The 20,728-nt window shown below is 37.6% G+C and overlaps 1 protein-coding gene across 6 annotated transcripts in view; it reads left to right on the forward strand.

Moving 5' to 3' along the window:
• Positions 1-20,728, forward strand: part of ADGRG6 (adhesion G protein-coupled receptor G6) — a 134,654-nt gene that overhangs the window by 97,609 nt on the left and 16,317 nt on the right. For all 6 annotated transcript variants that reach the window (XM_070417804.1, XM_070417805.1, XM_070417806.1 and 3 more), the window contains 10 exons: positions 478-688; positions 1,727-1,898; positions 3,451-3,591; positions 5,726-5,845; positions 7,932-7,977; positions 9,536-9,642; positions 13,321-13,448; positions 14,165-14,433; positions 15,583-15,679; positions 18,145-18,428. In XM_070417804.1, the coding sequence (XP_070273905.1) occupies positions 478-688; positions 1,727-1,898; positions 3,451-3,591; positions 5,726-5,845; positions 7,932-7,977; positions 9,536-9,642; positions 13,321-13,448; positions 14,165-14,433; positions 15,583-15,679; positions 18,145-18,428 (1,575 nt within the window). The remainder of the gene's footprint in view (positions 1-477; positions 689-1,726; positions 1,899-3,450; positions 3,592-5,725; positions 5,846-7,931; positions 7,978-9,535; positions 9,643-13,320; positions 13,449-14,164; positions 14,434-15,582; positions 15,680-18,144; positions 18,429-20,728) is intronic.

Consider the following 20,728-nt stretch of genomic DNA (forward strand, 5'->3'; position numbering starts at 1 on the left):
CATGTGATACTATTGTAATATTAAAAGCTAGCAAATGATAAATTTCACTTACTTAAGGTAAAACATACTTTTTTTTCTCATTCTGATTTCCTGTTGTATTCATTCTAAAAACTGTTTAACATTTTTAGAGAAAACAAAAATAATATACACATTGATATTCATATCAATGTTTTATAGTTTTGTATTATTTTAAATAGCAAATAATCATTTATTCTGGGTCCATTTCTATTAGAACTACATGTGAATATTGGTCTCACCAATATGTGCTTAAGGGCACAATTTGTGTATTACTAAAGAAAGAAGTTAGTTTGTGTGTGAAGAAATATTGCTCTGTGAGGATTGTTAGGAGGGGGTATACACAGAAAACTTGATATGCTGCTTAAACTATGAAGTTAAATAACACACTTTTTTTAAATCCTGGAAATGATTTTAAAAAATAGGTAAAACTTGATATGTTGTTTTTTCTGTCTTTTTTAGGGGAAGCAAATGAAGTTGCCAATCAGATTTTAAATTTAACTGGTGATGGACAGACCTTAAATTCGGCCAATATTACCAGCATTGTAGACCAGGTCAAAAAACTTGTGAATAAAGAAGAAAATATTGATATAAATCTTGGCTCAACTATAATGAACATATTTTCTAATATCTTAAGCAGTTCAGACAGTGACTTGATTGAGTCATCTTCTGAGTAAGTTTTTTCTGGAGAGTAAATTTATTGGGTGCATGTGTTGTTATATAATTTCTCACATATCTGAATGCTTTTTGCCCAAGATCTCATCATTTAAATCTCTAGAAGATCCATTGATATTTCCCAAGATCATTCACAAAGTGAACTTCGAAGTTTCTTTTTTTTTTTTTTTAGTTATATAATTTAAAAAAATATTAGGATTGTCATCTGGCAAGATATTAAATAATCCCAGAAGAGCATAATCAGTATGTCATTTGCATCTGAAAAATGTTAACTGGGTTTACTTCAATAGATTAATAAATTATCACAAATATTCATTTATAGCACCCCTCCCTCTTTTTGCTTGTAATGGAGACACTTAAGAAACACTCAACTCATAACTTTAAGGCATAACTTGGTCAGTGTGAGTCATTCTCCTATGAACTGTGATATAGAATTACCACAGACATGTTATTGTACTTCTGAAATGAAAAAGTCTAAGGGAGAAAATGTACCTATTTTTATATAATTTAATTTTTTTCTAATTATTTTACTTAAGATATTGCTATTAAGATACTTAATTTTACCTATCTCCTTCCTTTCAATGAAATTTCTTTGATAAAAATTATATATTTGTTCAAATGAATTATTATGTAGATAACTTACCTTAGCTACATAATAATTACAAACTATTTCTTACAGTTTTTTGTAGTTCAAAAAATACTTTTACACATTATTTTCATTGATTCTTACTCAGTTGTGAGTAGGACACATATTCTTTATATGAGAAAAGAAAGACTAAAATAGGTAAAAATCAGACTTTGTTTAGTATGATTTAATTGTTGATTTTTCCTTAAAGCCTATATTTTTCTCTTGAAGATGTATTTATCACTATGATTCTGTGTATTAAGTGCTATTATTGTGGTTTGGGTAATTTTGTGAGATCAGACATAAATACACAATTATTTTTTGGTTTGTATCTTGTCTGGCAACAAATCATATGTGTGCAGGTACCTAAAACATGTCACTTAATGGTGGTATTATTTTTCATTTCTTTAGAGCTTTAAAAACAATTGATGAATTGGCTTTCAAGATAGACCTAAACAGCACACCACGTGTGAATATTACAACTCGGAATTTGGCTCTTGGAATATCATCCCTATCTCCACAGACTAGTGAAGTTTTAAATTTTAGCATCAGTCTTCCAAAAAATAATGAGTCATATTTTCAGGTATGAGCTAGTACAGTAGTTTCTTTAACTTTAACTAATTAGATAGATAAACACTTTATGATCACCTACAAGTTGCTCTTCAAGGAGACGCTGGTCTGAGGGATGGCAGAAAGTTGGAATGCCAACTACGGTATGTGGCCACACAGAGGGAATATACTTTCAGAACCTAGATGATAGAGGTAGGCAGTTTACCTTCAGGTGATAGCAGAACTAAGTATGAAAGCACTAGTGGGGTCCACCCTTTTGGGAATGGGGATTGGGAATAAGTTCATCAAGAAGAAAGAACTTTATTAAGGGCCCAAAAGTGGGAAGAAGCATGGTGTATTCTCTTTGCCAGTGGCTTTCCCAGGTGAGGGTTATAATTAGAAACCTGAAGAACTTGTCAAAACAGAGGGTGGGATCCCATTCCCAGGGATTCTAATTTAATTGGCCCAAGGTGGATCTCAAAAATTTGCAGTTTTAATGCGTCCCCAGGTATGGCCGATACCGTTGGTCTGAGGATCGTGCTTTAAGAACCAATGATGTGGAAGGTTGGGAAGGCAGGTGATAGTGAGGCTGGACAGGAAAGCTGGGGCCAGAATAATGAAGCCCTATCCGACCTGCTCAAGTGCCACTTGGGCAAATAGCGTTTAAGTGTCTACTGTGTGCTAGACAGTGTTAGACGCGTGGGCAAAGGAAAGAATTGAAACAGTGCCCTTAACATGGGAAGACACACGGTGGCATGGCATACTCCTTAACTGTGGAGAAAAGCCAAGATAAAATATTTACAAATCTGGATGTGAGGAAGAATTTATTCTGCTTTAGACTCGGGGCTCTTCAGGGTAACTCTATTTGACATTTTAAGAGTGAAAACTCGGTCAGCCTCTGTCTCATTCCAAGTCCATTTGCTAGCAAACACTCTTGGGCCTGATCTGTGGGCTCAGGAAAAATGGCATCCAAGTGTTCATAAAATTTCAGCTGCTTCTCTATGTGGTAATACTCATTCTCAGCAGTCAAACAAATCAACTCTCTTTTTTTGGTAATTATTTTTCACTGCATGTTTTGAGAAAGCTCAAAATTTATTGTCACCCTGGCTGCAGTGCCTCAGTAGGTTGTGCCTCATCCTGTGCACCAAAATGTCAACAGTTAGATTCCCATTAGGGCACATCCTTGGGTTGTGAGTTTGATACTGGTCAGGGCACGTGCATGAGGCAACTGATCTGTGTTTCTCTCTCCCTCTCCCCCTCCTCCTCCCCCTCCTTTCCTCTCTCTCTTAAATCTGTAAAATATATTTTAAAAATATATATTAATGTAAATCTAACTCTTATATTTGGAAATGTTAACTGATTTTTAAATTTCTCAGTTGTCTTAGTTAAAATCCATGCATTTCCTGTTTTGCTACATATGGGAAAACCAGTGAGATGCATGCCTTTGTCCATAGGGGATTCACCAGGAGGGCAGTGACAGGTGGAGGGAAAGGGCAGCCCTGGTCCTAGCCAAGGTGATACTTGCAGTAAGTTATCATTGTGATTTCATGGTGATTACTCTACCAATTTATCCCCGTGTGTGACAGATGGATTTTGAGAGCAGACATATGGATCCATTGGCTTCTGTAATTTTGCCTCTAAACTTACTTGAGAACTTAAGTCAAGAAAATTCTGTATTAGTTAAAAGAGCACAGTTTACTTTCTTCAATAAAACTGGACTTTTTCAGGTAAGTAATCATTAAACTGTTATTTTTTCCATTGCAAATTGAGTTCCTTTGCTCTAAAGGGAAATAAAAGTTTAGCTTCCATGGAATTGTATCATGACGTAGAAAAATTAACCTACTATATTTTGAAAAATTAAACATGTTAAGTTTTTTATTTGATTACAGATAATTGCATGCTTATGAATAGATGCGTTCATTTAAATATTTTTAATAAATCAGATATTAGATTAAGACTTGCATGATACAAGTATAAATGGAATTTATGGAGAAGTTACTCTTTACCATTCCTTTTGTTAAATATTTTATTAAAAACTCTCCAGCAGTTTAGATCTTCAGAGTTAAAGAAATCATGTGCCAAAGGAAAGGTTTTGTTTTGTTTTGTTTTAATTCAACAGGAAGCACTGTTTACATAATGAGCAGCATTCTTGGCTTTAATCAGTTTTCCCATTAGTATTTCCAATGAACTTTGGCCTTCACACATTCCCAGATTGGGGTGGCATTGTGCTAAGCACATATTATCATTTTTATTGGCATCATTTCTGTATACTAGGAAGTCCACTGCCAGCAAACACTGGTGACCTCCGATTGCCTTTGAAAGCACAACCCCATCTAGGGCAATTTTACTCAGCCCTTAAAAAAAAAACTTATCTATTATATTGAAGATACCAGTGTCTATCAAACAGAGAGACCTATGTAAGAGAAAGTGGCCAGTCTCAAGGAGACTTGACTGGTTTCTAACAGGTCTGCCCTGCATGTCATATGTGGAACAACGGCAAAGTAGACCACCAGTAAGTAAAAGGAATAACATGGAATAATTTATAGTAATTCATCACCAAACTTTAAAAATTTACCAGTAAATGTGTTAGGAACAAGCTTTATAAAATTTTTGAGTAGATTAAAAATGTAATTACCCGTCATTACTCGGAAGGATTTAATAGCTATGAATACACAAAAAACTGCATTTGTGAAAATTATTTGAGACTTACAGTAATGTCACCTTTAAAACAAAACATAAAATGCAGTAGGTATCACAAAATGTGAATGGTGGTTCGGCCAGGGCGGGTGTCGATTTAGGGGGCAGGTTGAGCCCAGCAGGAAAGGTTTAGGACAACTGTTAGAGTTGTAAAAACCTGTCACTATTTCATTTTGAGACTTACCTTCTCCACACCATCTATTCCTTCTCCTTTGGCATTTCCCTGTCAATGTTTTGTTAGGAAATATATGTGTGTTTTTTAAAGTGAATGCATAGCAGAGTAAAGCAAATTTAAGGGTTCTATGCTTCTCTCTTCACATAGTGAACACAATTCGAGGTTTGTTTTTTTAAAGGAAAGGCCGAGTATCCCCAAACAATAGCCGACTTATTGAGAATGACCACACAAAAGTAATAAAAAGCTATATTCTAGATGCTGAGATCCATTTGGCATAGAGGAAATCCTATAATTATTCCAAACAACTGTGTTTATAAACTGCAATAGGGAATTTCAGGAGGTTTGACAAGAAACACAAGGGGAAGAAGAAAGTTGAGGTATCTCGTTGGAGAGTCTGTGGTCCCAATCGTTCTGAGCAGATTGACTAATTGGATTCCTGGCAACCTTGTCTCTGAAGTGGAAGCTACAGAAAGTATGGAGTCAGAGAAGGTGGATGTCTGAATGGAGCTTCACCCCATTACATGTAGGGCACATCAGTAAACCCGTCCGGCTTTCAGCCTGGGTGTGAAAGATGAATTGGTTTTATTTTCCACAACATCTTTTCTTCATGCTTCTCCAAAGGAAAACGACTTCATCTGTTTTCTAGGGCAGGGAAGTGACCTAATTGTTTCACAGCTTTTTATGAGTTTATATTATTTATGGCGGTGCATTGTTTCAGATGGTAACTGGCTGGCCTCTGTCACAGCCATCAAGATGAAGTTTTATGGCTATCGCCTGCTGCTCTGGCTCAGAATGTTCTCTCAAATGTATTTATTATAATAAGGGAAATAGCAAAGCCCTTTCAGGAAAGGCAGCGATTCGAACTTATAAACAGGATGTTCTATAATTCAAGATCTTAAGTGTAAAAAGTGCTGACAGCTTGCTTATTTTGGAACAGCGGAATAAAAGTGTGTACTTTTGACTAATACACATTTTTTTTTCTTTACAAGGATGTAGAGACCAAGAAAGGCACCTTAGTGAGTTATGTGATGGCATGCAGTATTGGAAACATTACCGTCCAGAACCTGAAGGATCCAGTTCAAATTAAAATCAAACACACACGAAACCAGGTAAGAAAACACTGCAAATAGTGATGGCGTCGAAGCAGACTGTTTCAGGGAAAGATGGGGATGTTTCTTTTGCATGAAAACAAGTAACTGACACTTTTTTGGAAGGGAACAATTTTCCTGAAAGGGGGGAATGGATAAACACGTAGAGCTCTAATATCACATGAAATGGTGGCAATCAAGGAAAATCTGTCTTATCTAGGACTCAATAATCGGAAGGAGAACGGGAGTGAAGAAAAGGGCACCTGTTGCTAAGAAATGATGTATATCACTTGAGATAAATTAGATGTAGATGCAGTTGTACTATCCTGCCATTAAAAGTTTTGTTTTTTTAACTTTAATATATTTTTCAATCACAGTTGACATACAATATTATATTAGTTTCAGGTGTACAACCCAGTGATTAGATAACCCTGATAAATTTAGAACCCCCCTGGCACCATACATAGTTATTACAGTATTCTTGACTGTGTTTCCTGTACTGTACTTTACATCCCCAATTTGTACTTCTTAATCCCTCCACCTTTTCCACCCAGCCCTCCAGACCCCCTCCCACCTGGCATTTGGTTGTTTTTTAAGGTCAAGATCATTGCTACAGAGAGCACAGCGGGGTAACAGGGTTGACTTAAGTTTTGAGAGGTTAACCGTTATCTAAAATCTTGGCAAATTTAAATATATTTTATTGATTTTTTACAGAGAGGAAGGGAGAGAGATATATAGTTAGAAACATCGATGAGAGAGAAACATCGATCAGCCGCCTCCTGCACATCCCCCACTGGGGATGTGCTGGCAACCCAGGCACATGCCCCTGACCGGAATCGAACCTGGGACCCCTCAGTCCGCAGGCCGACTCTCTATCTACTGAGCCAAACCGGTTTCGGTGGCAAATGCTTTCTTAATTGCTATATTACCCTGGTAATCATCTGTTTATATGAAAAAATTACATGAGGGTTTGTGTTATCGCAGGTGGTCCAGGCACGGGTTAGTCCCCTTCTTATGGAGGGTCCCAGTCACGATTCCACCATTTATTAGGCAGGCAGGAAGGCGGGCGGAAGTGAGCTGGCTGATAAGGACCAAGGCTTGGAAGTTAAGTCATCTACTCACTAGTTCTGCTCTGTCACGAAACCCTCGACCTCCTCGTTTTACCTTCTGGCCTCCTTTGTTTCAGCTCCCAGCTCCTTTATCCGTAACAATTTTTTTTTTTTATTGTGGTAAAATATACAAAACAAATTTTACTATTTTTAAGGACACAGTTTGGTGACATTGAGTACATTCACATTGTTCTGAAACCATCACCACGTGCATCTTCAGAGCTATTTCATATTCTCACTGAAACTGCACCCATAGAATAACTCCCCTTGCCCCTCCCCAGCCCCAGCCCCAGGCAACCACCATTCTGCTCTCTGTCTCTGAATGTAACTGCTCTAGATTCCTCATGTAAGTGGAATCATACAGTGTGTGTCCTTTTGTTACTAGCTTATTTCACCTAACATAATATTTTCAAGATTCACCCATATTATATATAGCATGTGTCAGAATTCCCTCCCTCTTTAAGTCTGAATAATATTCCATTGCAGATATACATACATACATACATACATACATACATACATAGCTCCCTCATTTTGTTTATGCATTTTTCCATCCATGGACTCTTTGATTTCTTTTACCTGTGGCAATTGTGAATAATATTGCTGTGAACATGGGTGTGCAAATACCTATTTGAGTCCCTAATTTCAATTCTTTGGGGTTATACTAGACATAAAGGAGAAGTTTAAAGAGGAAGTAAAATTACAGTGTAAAGAGTTTTGCTAAATGCACAGCATTTTATGATGGGGCATACATAGTAAACTTTAGGTAAATGAGTAACACAATTCCTCATGCGGTTAGAGTTGATTTCCACCTGAAGTCTGTGTGAGAGGAGGTTACCCCTGGATTGCCTGTCATTCGTAGGTGCTGTTGGTATGACTAATGCTGACCCATTTCTTTGTGCAAACCTTAGCATTTTACTCTTTTCCCATATCCAAATCATAGGATTTTTCCATTTATTTTAAACACAACTTCATATTTTATTCTTATGTTAATATAGGCCGTGCCTAATCCCATCTGTGCCTTCTGGGATCTGAACAAAAATGGTAAGTTTTCAAATATATTGGCTATCTTAATAACAACTGACTTTTAAACTTGTTAGACACCCCCGTATCCTTTCATTCCACCCCAAACCAGAGTGAGTCACAATGTAAGTGTGATAGCAACTGAGCTGAAAATTTTAGTTTGGGTAGCTTGGGAACTAAATTCTAATTTCTAAAACTTTTTATTCATTGCAAGAGGAAATAGAAAGGTGTGGCTCTTTAAAAATTCAAACCTCTTTAAGTTCAGTTATTTATAAAATAGAGTAACATTTGTATTGCCATTGTAGGTGAACATTTTGGTCTCACTCTTCTAGGACACTTCTGAGGAGGTTTTGCGGTGTGCATAAGGCATATAACTAGAAATCCAGCTTGCGGCCCTCAGAGTATGGGAGAAAGCCCACCGCAGGGCTGAAAGATAGGGATGGTTATAATAGCTGTCTACCACTGGGAACAAGTGAGCTGCCTCCTGAATGATGTTTGACAATCAGGAGACAAAGGCAAAATTCAGAGTTCGATCATGAGGTGTAAGGTGTGGAGATCTCTTTGAAGGGAAGGATCAGAGATGAAACCTCCCACTTCTACCCCCTAAGGGTCACCTTCCTTTGGGGTCCCCATTGGGATTATCCTGCTTCTTTCAGAGATGTGGCCTGCAGATGTCCAGACCTCTTTCCTCGATACTCTATCACAGCTGGACGGTTTTTTTTGTTTAATTTTTAGTTGCACAGTTTTGAAAAGTTCCTGATTTACTAGATACATAATTTAAAATGATATTATCTTCCATTCTTAAAACATTCTTCAAATGTGTGAGTTGCTCATATTCCACAGCATAGTATATAAGTCAGGACAGATGTATTAAAGGCATTTATCGGAAGTTGCCACTATGCACCACTGCCATGTCCATGCTAACATGTTCCAAGAAAGGCCTTCCTGTTCTCATGTCATCACGAAAACATAGACTGACTGACCCCAGGGGGGAAAACAGTTGATTTCTAGAGATTTCATCCGTATATAACGTGTTTGAAAAGGAATATTCCCTTTTAGGAAAGTCTGTCTTATAATATACTAGAAATTAAACTTGAATCAAAGTTTGGCAGAGCACCTGAAGCACTTCAGTGGAACACACTTGAAAACCACTGGCTAGATCATCTCTAGCTGCCCACCCAGCACTAACACTCTGAGATTCCAGAAATCTGAAGGCTGGGGAGGGTTGGAGGGGGTGGGAGGTAAGAGATCAACTGAAGGACTTGTATGCATGCATATAAGCATAACCAAGGTCCGCAAGACACTGGGGGCAGGGGGCAGGGGATGGGGCATGTGCCAGGGGAGTAGGGGAGGCTGGGGGAAGATCAATGGGGGGGAAAAAGGAGACATATGTGCTACTATTTGTAATACTTTAAAAAATAAATTTTTTAAAAAAAATATTCAGCTTTAAATAGTATGCATGCTACAGATAAACTGTAGGCGGGAGATATGGAGGCATTTTCTCTAAAGACGATGCCATCCATTATAGAGGAGGAACTGACCTGCCTTGTTTTTATTGTTTGCTGACTTCCCCCTGCAGAAGGGTCTGGATTTTGGAACACGTCGGGATGTGTTGCTCACACAGATTCAGACGCAAGTGAGACGATCTGCCTGTGTAACCATCTCACACACTTTGGAGTTCTGATGGTAGGGGAGGATTTTGAAACTCATTTTGAAATAATATAATTTTGGAAGGCATACTTTTTTGTGTGAGTCAGCCTTTTGAGCTTATGTGTTTGGGGAATTATTTCCTGATAATTTTCATCTATACTATGAATCTTGATTCTTAATGAAAAATCTAAGTAACAGAGATCATATATTAAAAATATACAAAAGTGCCCATCCGGCATGGCTCAGTGGTTGAGCATCATCCTATGAACCAGGAGGTCAGGTTTTGATTCCTGGTCAGGGCACATTCCCAGGTTGTGGGGCTCGATCCCCAGTGTGGGGTGCAGCCAATCAACAATTCTCTCTCATCATTGATATTAATATTTCTCTATCCCTATCCCTTTCTCTCTGAAATCAATAAAAATATTTTTTAAATAGAAAAGTAATTGCAGAAAAGGAACCTACTTTTTTTCCCATAGCATTAACAGTGTTGATAAATAATTCTAGAAACAAGAATATCACCATGAAACTTTTGAATTCATCCACAGACTTGTACCTTTACTTATATCTGATATTCTTGAGTTTTTGTGGATATATGTGTGTGTGTGTGTGTTTTATTGATTTCAGAGAGGAAGGGAGAGGGAGAGAGAGATAGAAACATCAATGATGAGAGAGAATCATTGATTGGCTGCCTCCTGCACATCCCCCACTGGGGACCGAGCCCGCAACCCAGGCATGTGCCCTTGGCTGGAATCTAACCCGGGACCCTTCAATCCACAGACTAATGATCTATCCACTGAGCCAAACTAGCTAGGGCAGCGGACACTTTTCTTGTAGTGTGCCCTTCAGATCCTAGCAGAGCCATTGTTTCTGTGTAGTTTCCATAAAGGGATCAGAGCACATATGTTTTTTAATGGAAGATGGGGGAAATGTGTGCTGAGGCAATAAAGCTGTATGCATTGGAATCACAGACATCAGATTACATTTATCCCCTCCCTTAAGTCTTACGCCCACTTCCTTTGGGACTGGGAGGAAGCTGTGAGGACCGTGTGATGTAGTATTTGGCTCATGTATCCACTCGGCCAATGTAAATGTCTATTGTCCTATGGTAATCCTGCGAGTTGTAATTTTCCTGACAACCCAGTACATAAAAGCTCTGAAGGATAAGAACAAGTCATTTAAAAGGGTGATCATCACAGAAAATAACTTCTTAACTTTCTCAAAATATATTTTTTCTTTTACCGCCAGAGCATGAAAATGAACAATTAAACTGTAGTGTGTTTTCACTAAGTGATTTTAAAAAAATACTGTTTTCTTCCATTTTCTCTTTTCTTCAAAAATGAGAACATTCTTTCAGAAAACACCTATGCATTATTACTCATTATATACAAAATGTGCTATTACTCATTCAGGTATATAAGCTTTAGCTTAATTGATTTAATTACTTCAGCTGTATTTGTGTGCGGGTGTGTGTGTGTTTGAGCATGATTGTGTTGTAAGTCTGATATTAGATAATAGATAACAGTAACACAATTCGCTATTCAGAAACAATTTATATGTAACAAAGTTTAGCTTCGCATTACTTTGAATAATCAGTAGTTTCTTCAAAATTGTTTAAATTATGAGTTTGTGATTATGTATGACTTTTTCTATTGTAGACTGATTAAATAATTAGCTTTATATGCAGATGGCTCTATGCATATTTTTAGTGCTATACTTCCGCTTTCCACCTTGGCTGGTTTTGTGAGTTTAGAAACTGCTGGAAGGAAAATTTTCCAGAATTTATCCTTTCTGGCAATGTGCCCACATCCTTTCAGCTTTCCAGACCACCAAGACTTTCTTCAGAGTCTTTCTTGATTTACAAACTATTTACTCACTCGTACAAGAAATCCCCAGTCTACATTGCTCCATGACACATTTGCCAGATGAGAAGTTTTAAAAAATGTACCTCCGATCCCATAATTATATCTTCTAATACACAAATGTATGAAGAATTTAATGGTTCTTCTATATTTCTTTGTAGTAAGACTGATTTTTATATTTTTAACAATCGGGAATTGTTGGCTAGTTCAGAGGAATAAATGTTTGTATACTTTTCATTCTCTAAAAATACAAAACAGTATGAGAATGGGGTATAAATTGGTATCATCAGTAAATAGCATTATTTTACTTACTTCACACTTTAAATTGTGGCTTTAATTGTGGTTTGCAGGTCAACTGCCTGGCCTAGTTAGGAGCCATAGGTTTTTCAAGCAGTAATGGCAAGTCACTTGGAGATTCCTCAAGACCATTTCACTGACCTAATGAAACCTTGGAGTCACTGAAATATTGGTTGAAGTCACCTATCTGTGAGTCAAGTGGCACTGACTCGAATACCATCCCATGTGACACAGGATCCCCCTTCCTGCAGTGTTTTGAGGGATTCCTAGAGAGGATGAAGAACCGCCCCCGACCCCCCGAGCCCATGCACCTGCTGAATTCTGTCACTTTGTGCCTTTCTTGGTGTCACAGAGGTGCTGTCCCTGCTACTTACTACATCAGCCAAACCTGGAACTAAGTCTGTGTCTTCATTTCACACACATGTACATACAACAAACACCCCTTACTGGAGGCCTTCGTGTGACTGGCAGGTTTTATTGACCTTTTGGTGAAAAGTAATAGAAAATAGAATGAAAAACTTAAAACACAAACATTTTTTCATAATTTAACACCTAAGAGTTTAAATCAGATATTCTTTTTGGAGGATGTCCCTTCTTCAAGAAAGCTCTGTTTTAGAACATCTGCATAATGGAGGTTTCTTTCTCCTCCAACCAGGATTGAGTGGTTGGTCTCAAGATTTATCCCTATCCCAATGCCCCAATTAAGGAAGAAAAGAACAGTTTTTCTACCAAGCCCAGACTTTGCAAGTCTGCCTCAACACAGTGAAGTGAATATTTCTTATTAATATGCTAGAAAGCATTTACTTCTTTCTACTCGACATGCACTCCCTAACATTTTACATGGTTCCTTTAACAAAGTTTGGCTTCCCATTACTTTGAATAATCAGTAGTTTCTTCAAAATTGTTTAAATCTTATTATGAGCTTATAATTATGTAGTACTTTTCAGGTCTATAAAGATAAAAATTATGACCCCAAAAGTCTTAATGGATTCTCATTTATGAAAAAAGAGATAAAGACCACCCCACCCCATACCTACCAAGCTTTGGGATAACATAGTTAGGAGCCTCAGCACCACTCTCAGAGCCTGACAACCACAGTGCAGCACCAGCCTCTGGTCGTCCGCTGGCTGAGCTCCTCCCTACTGGGCAAAGGACTCACCCAAGGGCTTGGCCATGAGGGCCACAAGGGCTTCCATTTGAACTTGTGCCCCCAACCCTGAAAATGTTAAGAATGGGCTTGATAACTATTGTGCATCTCCTCTCCAGTTTCTATTGGGGAACCCAGTGGTTTTGCTCTTCAAGATATACTACTGTGAAAAGAGCTTGGGTAACAAGGTAATAGATAAGAACCATCTGTAACTCCCTCAATACTGCTATATTTTGTTTCATGGAGTGATCCACAAGAGTATACTAAATGGAAATTTCAATACTGATTTACACTGTTTTTTACTCCTAAGGTTGTGCTGAGATTCTAAGTCCTAGCCAGGGACTTCTTAATAAAACAAAAGCATCCTTAGAAAAGAAAGATTCTCACAGCTGCTTTCCATGTTTTGTATAGGACCTTCAAGGAACTGCCTCACAGATAGATGCAAGAAACACTAGAATTCTCACCTTCATCACCTATATTGGATGTGGAATATCTGCTATTTTTTCAGCAGCAACTCTCCTGACATATGTTGCTTTTGAGTAAGTATTTTCTATCAGCCAAACCCAGTGCTAACTATTCTAAAATGTGAATAAGAAATTGCCTCAGCTTTTAAAAACTTTCATGCACTTTGCAAATCTCTGTGGGGTAGTTCAGTTTTAATGTTCAGGTTTCTTCTAAGATATGTCATACAGCATGAATTGTCCAGCTATAGAGTCTTAATTTATAATTAGTATATGTCTATTGATAAAATGCATTTAAACCTGTTAGAGATGATTAACATATAAGTAAATAAATATTGCATTCATTGTTTTTTGCATGGTACAAGATGAAAACATTTGCTTCACAAATATTATAACATTAGACCTAAAACAGAAATTTTTGTTTTAAAAATAATCTTCACCTCATTAAAAATCAAGAAACTTAAAAAAAATTTAAGGAAATTATTTTTAACAAAAATACCATTTTTATGACTATAGTTTTTCTAGATTAAAAAATACCAAGCTGTTGAAAAATACCAGTTGGCAATTATTTAAACAATTAGAGACCATTTTGAAATAAAATTAATATTTATAAAATCTTTCTAAGTTTCCAAATGCTTGCAAATATCATTAGCCCTCCCCTCATGGAACCAGATCCTGGAGATGGTGCAAGCTAACCCATTGCATTGCTGTGTGAGATATGAATTTACTGCCTGTACTTAAAAAAATTTTATTTACAATATTCGTTCTCCATATCTTCCTTTTTTCCGTTTTAGAAAATTGCGAAGAGATTATCCCTCCAAGATCTTGATGAACCTGAGCACAGCGCTGCTGCTGCTGAACCTCAGCTTCCTCCTGGACGGCTGGATCACCTCCTTTCACGTGGTGGGTCTCTGCACCGCCATCGCGGCGCTGCTGCACTTCTTCCTGCTCGCGACCTTCACCTGGATGGGGCTGGAAGCGATCCACATGTACATTGCTCTGGTGAAAGTATTTAACACTTACATTCGCCGATACATCCTGAAATTCTGCATCATTGGCTGGGGTGAGCATCCTCAAAATGTCTGGCTTTCTTTTCAATTCCCTGGGAATTGCCACGTTCTCATAGGAAAATGCTGTCTTGAGAGAATAGCATCGCTCAAAGAAACTTCAAATTAGCAAAGGATGTGGATGCAATACCTTAAGGAAGTATAATATTTGTAAAAACTGTTCAACAGGCCTCACTAAATGCAGGAGTAAAGGCAAAACCTCTGGCCCCTGAGTCACCACAAACTTATTTCCTGTGCCCTGAGCCAGCCCACCCGAGTCTGAAGAGGCAGCTGGCAGACAGTGGCGCATTTCCATTATGTTTCAAAATATAAAGGCCGGCTCAGACTCCTAGCTACACTCGTCCCTAGACACATGCCCATGCCTTAGAAACCAGAGAGAGAATGTTGGTTTTGTGTGTGCGCAACCAGAATACTGACAGAATTCTTTCCTTGAATGTCTAGTGATTTCTCAGCCAGACATGGTTGGTTGTATTAGTCTCTTTGGGATCTTCCAAATGGGCTCCTTTCTTTATCTGGGTTTTATATCAAACCAGGCATTTTAGAGCTTTCTAACAAATCTCTTTTTCAGATTGCAATGTAGAAATATGAGCCATTTCCAAGATGTTCACAATTTTAGGAGGCATCTTTAAGGGAATTGGGACAGTGTAATTTTTCTCAATGAAATATACATGGAATTGCTTTACTTGTTGACTCTCTTGAGAGAAAAAAGGAAGATTATAAAGACTTTATGGTCTCAGTATTTCTCCCCCATTTTTTCTAAAGACTTTTTTATATATAGAAAAGGGAAAAATGAGCTATAATTCCTGTGCTGCCTGAACTAACAGTTGGTCTAACAGGCATCATTAATGAAACCACATTTGCTGGTCCTAGATTCAATATAAATCAGCTTCTGGCTCTCCAGTGGGTACCAGAAAACAAACAGATATTTACATACCTGTCAGTTAAGAGTAGGTTTTGATCATTGACAATTGAGTTGGATGTTCCACACCAAAGAGAATTTATTTGTTATTTTAACCAAGCTGCCAGCTCTAAGAAATTTGATTCTGTGATATGAAGTGTTTTCTTTTTTCTGGCCATTATCAGTCTTAAAAAGCAGTTCCAGATGCTTTAGAAAAGTTGCTCATGGTGTGGTCTCTTTATAACAGGTTTACCTGCCTTCATTGTGTCAGTTGTTCTAGCAAGCAGAAGCCAAAGTGAAGTTTATGGGGAAAAGAGTTATGGAAAAGAACAAGGTGATGAATTGTAAGTAATAAAAACTTGTAGGAAATTTATCTGCAATGAGTGTATGTCCTTTGTTTCCTAAAGTTTAGTGTAAGTTTCCATGCCAACAGTGAGCCTTTTATTTTTGAAGGTTGAGTGCATCGGCATGCCTTTACCAGGATCTTTACTACACCATGATGTACTCAGTTGAATGCCCTGAACTCTTAGAGCCCCTGGGGGAATGCAGAAGTCTCAGATACTATCTTCTAGGCTCAGAAGACCCTTTCTATTTGAGATTTCCTAATACTCCCACCTCCTTAAACCCACGTACATCTTAAAGTGAGTTAAATAATAGTGTCAGACAATAATGCTAATGAGTCAATGCTAATATGAGTGTTCCATGGAAATGGAGAGAATGGACATGTCAGTGTGTTCTTGGATAATTTGGAAAATTTTCCTCAGGCTGTGATATCATTGAGGCTAAGGTGGTTCTATTGCTCACTTTCAGTAGTTACTTCTCTCATACAGGATGTTCCAGAAAAAATGTATACACACACTTTGAATAATTATAAAGGCAGTGTTTATTGAAATACATTTTATTTTCATTTAACAGCTATTAGCTGTTAAAGTGTGTATACATTTTGGTGGTCGGGGGGGCACCCTGTATTTTATGCAGCACATAGTAGGTACTCATGCGATTGAGTGAATAACTGAATGAATAAAGGAGCTTACTCCTGACTGTGCAGCCACATTACTATACACATTTCATGAATGGTAAACACTTTTATATCCAATTAATATCCAATCCTGTCCCATTTTCTTGTGGTCTTTCCTTAGTTTATATTTCCATAGTAGCACCCAAAAGACCCCCACAATAACAAGAATAAAATAAAAGTTTTAGGTCAGGAATTTCAGGATTCTAAGGGAACTGCCATATGTAAAGAAATATTAGCTTCAGGGATAAGCAGTATCATTTTGGGGAATCTTTATAATAAGATATGTTAAAAGTGCCCTGCTGGTGTGGCTCTGTGATTCAGCCTTGGTCCCTGGTTCCATTCCTGGTCAGTGCAAATGCCAGAGTTGTGGGCTGGATCCCCAGTAGGGGGCAGGCAGGAGGCAGCCGATAGATGTTTCTCCCTCATTGATGTTTCCATCTCTCTCCCTTCCTTCTCTCTAAAAAAAAACAATAAAAATATTTTTTAAAAGGTATGTTAAAAGTGAAAGTCAGTACATAAGTTCTAAATAAGGTAATCTTAAAAGTATGTTAGTCACCTCTTACAGAACTTTAAAGTACATTTAATAAGTTGCTATTCCATCAACAAATGTCATTTACTGAGCATTTACTATATGCCAGGAATCATTTTGGATTCTGGAATTCAGAGATGTTCAAGGTAGCTTTGGCCTTTGTGGCAGTCATGTTCCACTGTGGAAGACATAACCCAGAATGGTGACTATTTGTACTAGAATTTTAAGATAAATTTAAATGCCTTAAATAATATATCCAATTTTAGAGGTACCTAAGATCTTTCATAGTATTATTATTACGACCTGGGACATCTGCAAATTATAGTACATGTTAAATTTACTCATAGAACATTTAAACATAGTACAGTTTCTAAATTGCCTTTATCTGTTTTCAAATCTATATATATTTTTTAATATCAAGTATATCTTTCCTCATTTCATAAGGATATTGTAACTAATATAAGTTTTTTAATTGTACATGAGAAATGTCACTATAAGAATGTCACAGTTTTACAATAAGGTCTTGCCTCAACTAGACCAACTATATTAATAGGAGTTCTTTTGCAGTATGGGATCCACAATTATGTGTGTCTTAAGTAGGAATTTACTCTTCTTGCATAACAAAAAGACACCCATAGAAATAAGCAATAAACTGGCATTAATTTATGGCTGAAATGTCAGAGTCAGAACCTCTGCAGCTCTCTTGGCCTTTCTCTCATGGGTATAAGGTGATTGCTGCTGCTCCATAGCTTGCTCTCAGGTTTGAAGCAGAAAGAATGAATAAGGGCCTGGCCAGTTGAGTTTATCAAGATAGCTCTCCAGATTTTGCTTCCATATCATTTTGTAGAACAATGTCCACAGGACCAACCCTTAAATACAAAAGAGATTGAAAATATGAGTACTTAAACTTCCCATTCTCTGGAGTGCAGATACATATGAGAAAAGGGGTTAGACATGGTGTTGGGTAAACCAAACAAGAGTGTCCTCACGCCAAGTCAGAATTCAAGTAGCCACCTGGTTTTCTTCTCAACTCTTGACTTAAATAACTAGACATTAAAGTGACAGCTATCCAAAACAAACAAAGAAAACAATGAACACATCAAGAAGGAAATGGAGGTCCAAGAAATGAAGTGACTCTCAAAAGGTGTGTGAGAAAGGCCTAGCTGTGAAACCCACAGAAGCCAGAACCAAGCCAGAGGAAGTCTTAGGTCAACAGGCATGGTAATCAATTCCTTTTTCTTTCTTGTTTCTTCTCCTTTAAGCTGTTGGATTCAGGATCCAGTGGTATTTTACGTGACCTGTGCTGGGTATTTTGGAATCATGTTTTTACTGAATGTCGCCATGTTCATCGTGGTAATGGTGCAGATCTGCGGAAGGAACGGCAAAAGGAGCAACCGGACCCTGCGGGAAGAGGTCTTACGGAACCTGCGCAGTGTGGTCAGCCTGACATTTCTGCTGGGCATGACATGGGGTTTTGCCTTCTTTGCTTGGGGACCCTTATATATCCCTTTCACGTACCTCTTCTCCATCTTCAATTCATTACAAGGTAAGATAAATGGTACCTGAACAATGTCCACTTTCTAATTTTGTCATATTTGCAAACAGCTTCATTGTTGGACAGACGCCACACTAAGTTTCTGCTATTCCAAGTGCATAGTTTTGGGCATGGGGTAGGTATTCATGAAAAATGTATTGAATGGGAAATTGAAGTAGAATGTCAGTTTGTTTGTTTGTTTGTTTGTTTTCAGAGATGTAGCCCAAGGACCCAGGACAGTACCTGGCAGATAGTAGGTACTCAATAAACACATGTTGTCGCATGACTGAAAATGGGCAGGGAGGTGCCAGATTTAAAGGAGTTCACAGACCACTTTCACCCCTTACAGTTTTGCTGAGTGCTGGTGCTGCTCCTCATGAACCTCTTCCCATGTGGTGTGCTATTCTTGACCTGTAGAATTTTTAGACTCTATGCAGGGACAGAGCAATTCACCTTGATTCCTTGGATGCTTGTTTTTCAAAATAAATACCAGTACTTCAGTTAAGAAATGCTCATTTTTTCATGATATATGACAATTAGTTCCGCTTTAACAAACACTTGCCAATGGCCTGCTTTGTACAAAAAGTCAAGGCTTCCTTCAAGGAGCTCCCTGTCATACTCCTGATTCCATAATACAAATGCTAGTGTACATATGATGGATTTAACTTTAAGGGAATATATTTTTTAATTAAATGTCATTCTTCAAGACATTGGATATACTCTATTTTTAAAAACTTCCTAGTGTTCTGAAGTACCATGAGGTCCCAACTCCAGAAGGAATGAGGTGATAATGTTAGGTGTGTGGGGGAAGAAGAGCTGATTAAAGCAAGCTAGACAAATCTGTGCAGGGGTGGAAAGTGGTGGAAATCAAGTTCGTGCTGCTCACCAAATGAGATGCCTAGGCAGGTGCTCCCTACAGGTGTGTGCTCCCTACAGAAGTTTGTATTTTCCTGCAGGAGAGTGTTTACTGATTTGTATTGTGCAGATCTGCTTTGCTTTTCCTCTTAGGTTTCCCATTAGCTCATGAGCTCCTGAGGAAAAAAAAAGTCCCATCGTTGGTGCTGAACAATTGTTTATTAAAAGAATAAATGGATTGCTGGATAAAGAAAGGGAGGGTCTTTGGGTATGGCCTAAATCCAACTTGAGGCTCCTCTGACATAAATCCACATTAATTGGTTCAACAGACTTTATTCAGGGTCACTCTCCCATAACGGAGGAAATATGTGGGCTCATTATCTTCAGTAAATAGGATAATAAGCCTCAAGTGCACCTCCAAAAGGTAGAAACTGAAGAGGTAGCCTATGCATACATCTTCACTGGGATCTAGCTTTGTAAAGTGATTTTTCCTGTATTTAATCTGTTCTGTAATATACAACATAAATGTGCCTAGATAAATATTGACAAAAATGCCCATTAACATTAGAGATTCGATGGTTTTATATTTCAGGATTGTACATGAAAAGCACATTAATCTGCCACCCCAACCTAGTTTTTGCTTGTAGAATTTCCTGGCAGTTCCTATAATCTCCAAGAGCCATAGTTGTCTGTTCAGCTCTGTTTCCATTCATGAGAAATGGGATGTTTTATTTTTCCCAGCATAGGTCTTCTGTCAGGAGGGAAAAATATTATTAACTATCATTAAGTTATATCCTTCATAAATCACTAACTTTTAAGATTAAATTTAAATTATATAAATTCAGAACAGATTTTGCACATCTAATGACATTAAAACACCTCCTAAAAAGGAAATTAAAATTAAAAGGCAAGGATACATAGCACAAGCCTACCAACAATTAATTGCTTACTGACCAAGCCTGTACAAACACTACTCAAGACACCATGGGAAGGCACTTAATGGTTTTGATTTGAGTCATTTTCTGAATCTTTCAAGTGAGGTTTGTTGTTAAAAGTATATGCTTTATTAAAAGAAACATGGAATTTAGACAATTTAAAGAAACAATTCAGTGAGTGAAACATGAGCTCAGGTAGTACTAGGACTACATTATGTCTATTTCTTTTCTTTCTGATATTCTTTATTCCAGAAAAAAACAACAACAACAAGAACAAGAAAAACTCTATGTGATCCCTTTACCTCATGGAGCTTATATGCTAGTAAGAGAGATTGACATTAACCAATTATGTCACCATATAAAAGTACCTGGTGGTGTTAAGAATAATTGACAGAAGACATGGAATTCTAAGCTGAACTCTGAAGGATCAATAGGAATTAACTAGGTGAAAGTTGGGAGTGGACGTGGGGAAGAGAATATTTCAGGTAGAGGGTACTTCATGTGCAAAAAAAAAAAATTGTA

This window comes from Myotis yumanensis, unplaced genomic scaffold (genome assembly GCF_028538775.1).
Source record: "Myotis yumanensis isolate MYYU_CA2020_CCGP unplaced genomic scaffold, mMyoYum1.0.hap1 SCAF_6, whole genome shotgun sequence".
In the NCBI taxonomy this organism is placed as follows: Eukaryota; Metazoa; Chordata; class Mammalia; order Chiroptera; family Vespertilionidae; genus Myotis; species Myotis yumanensis.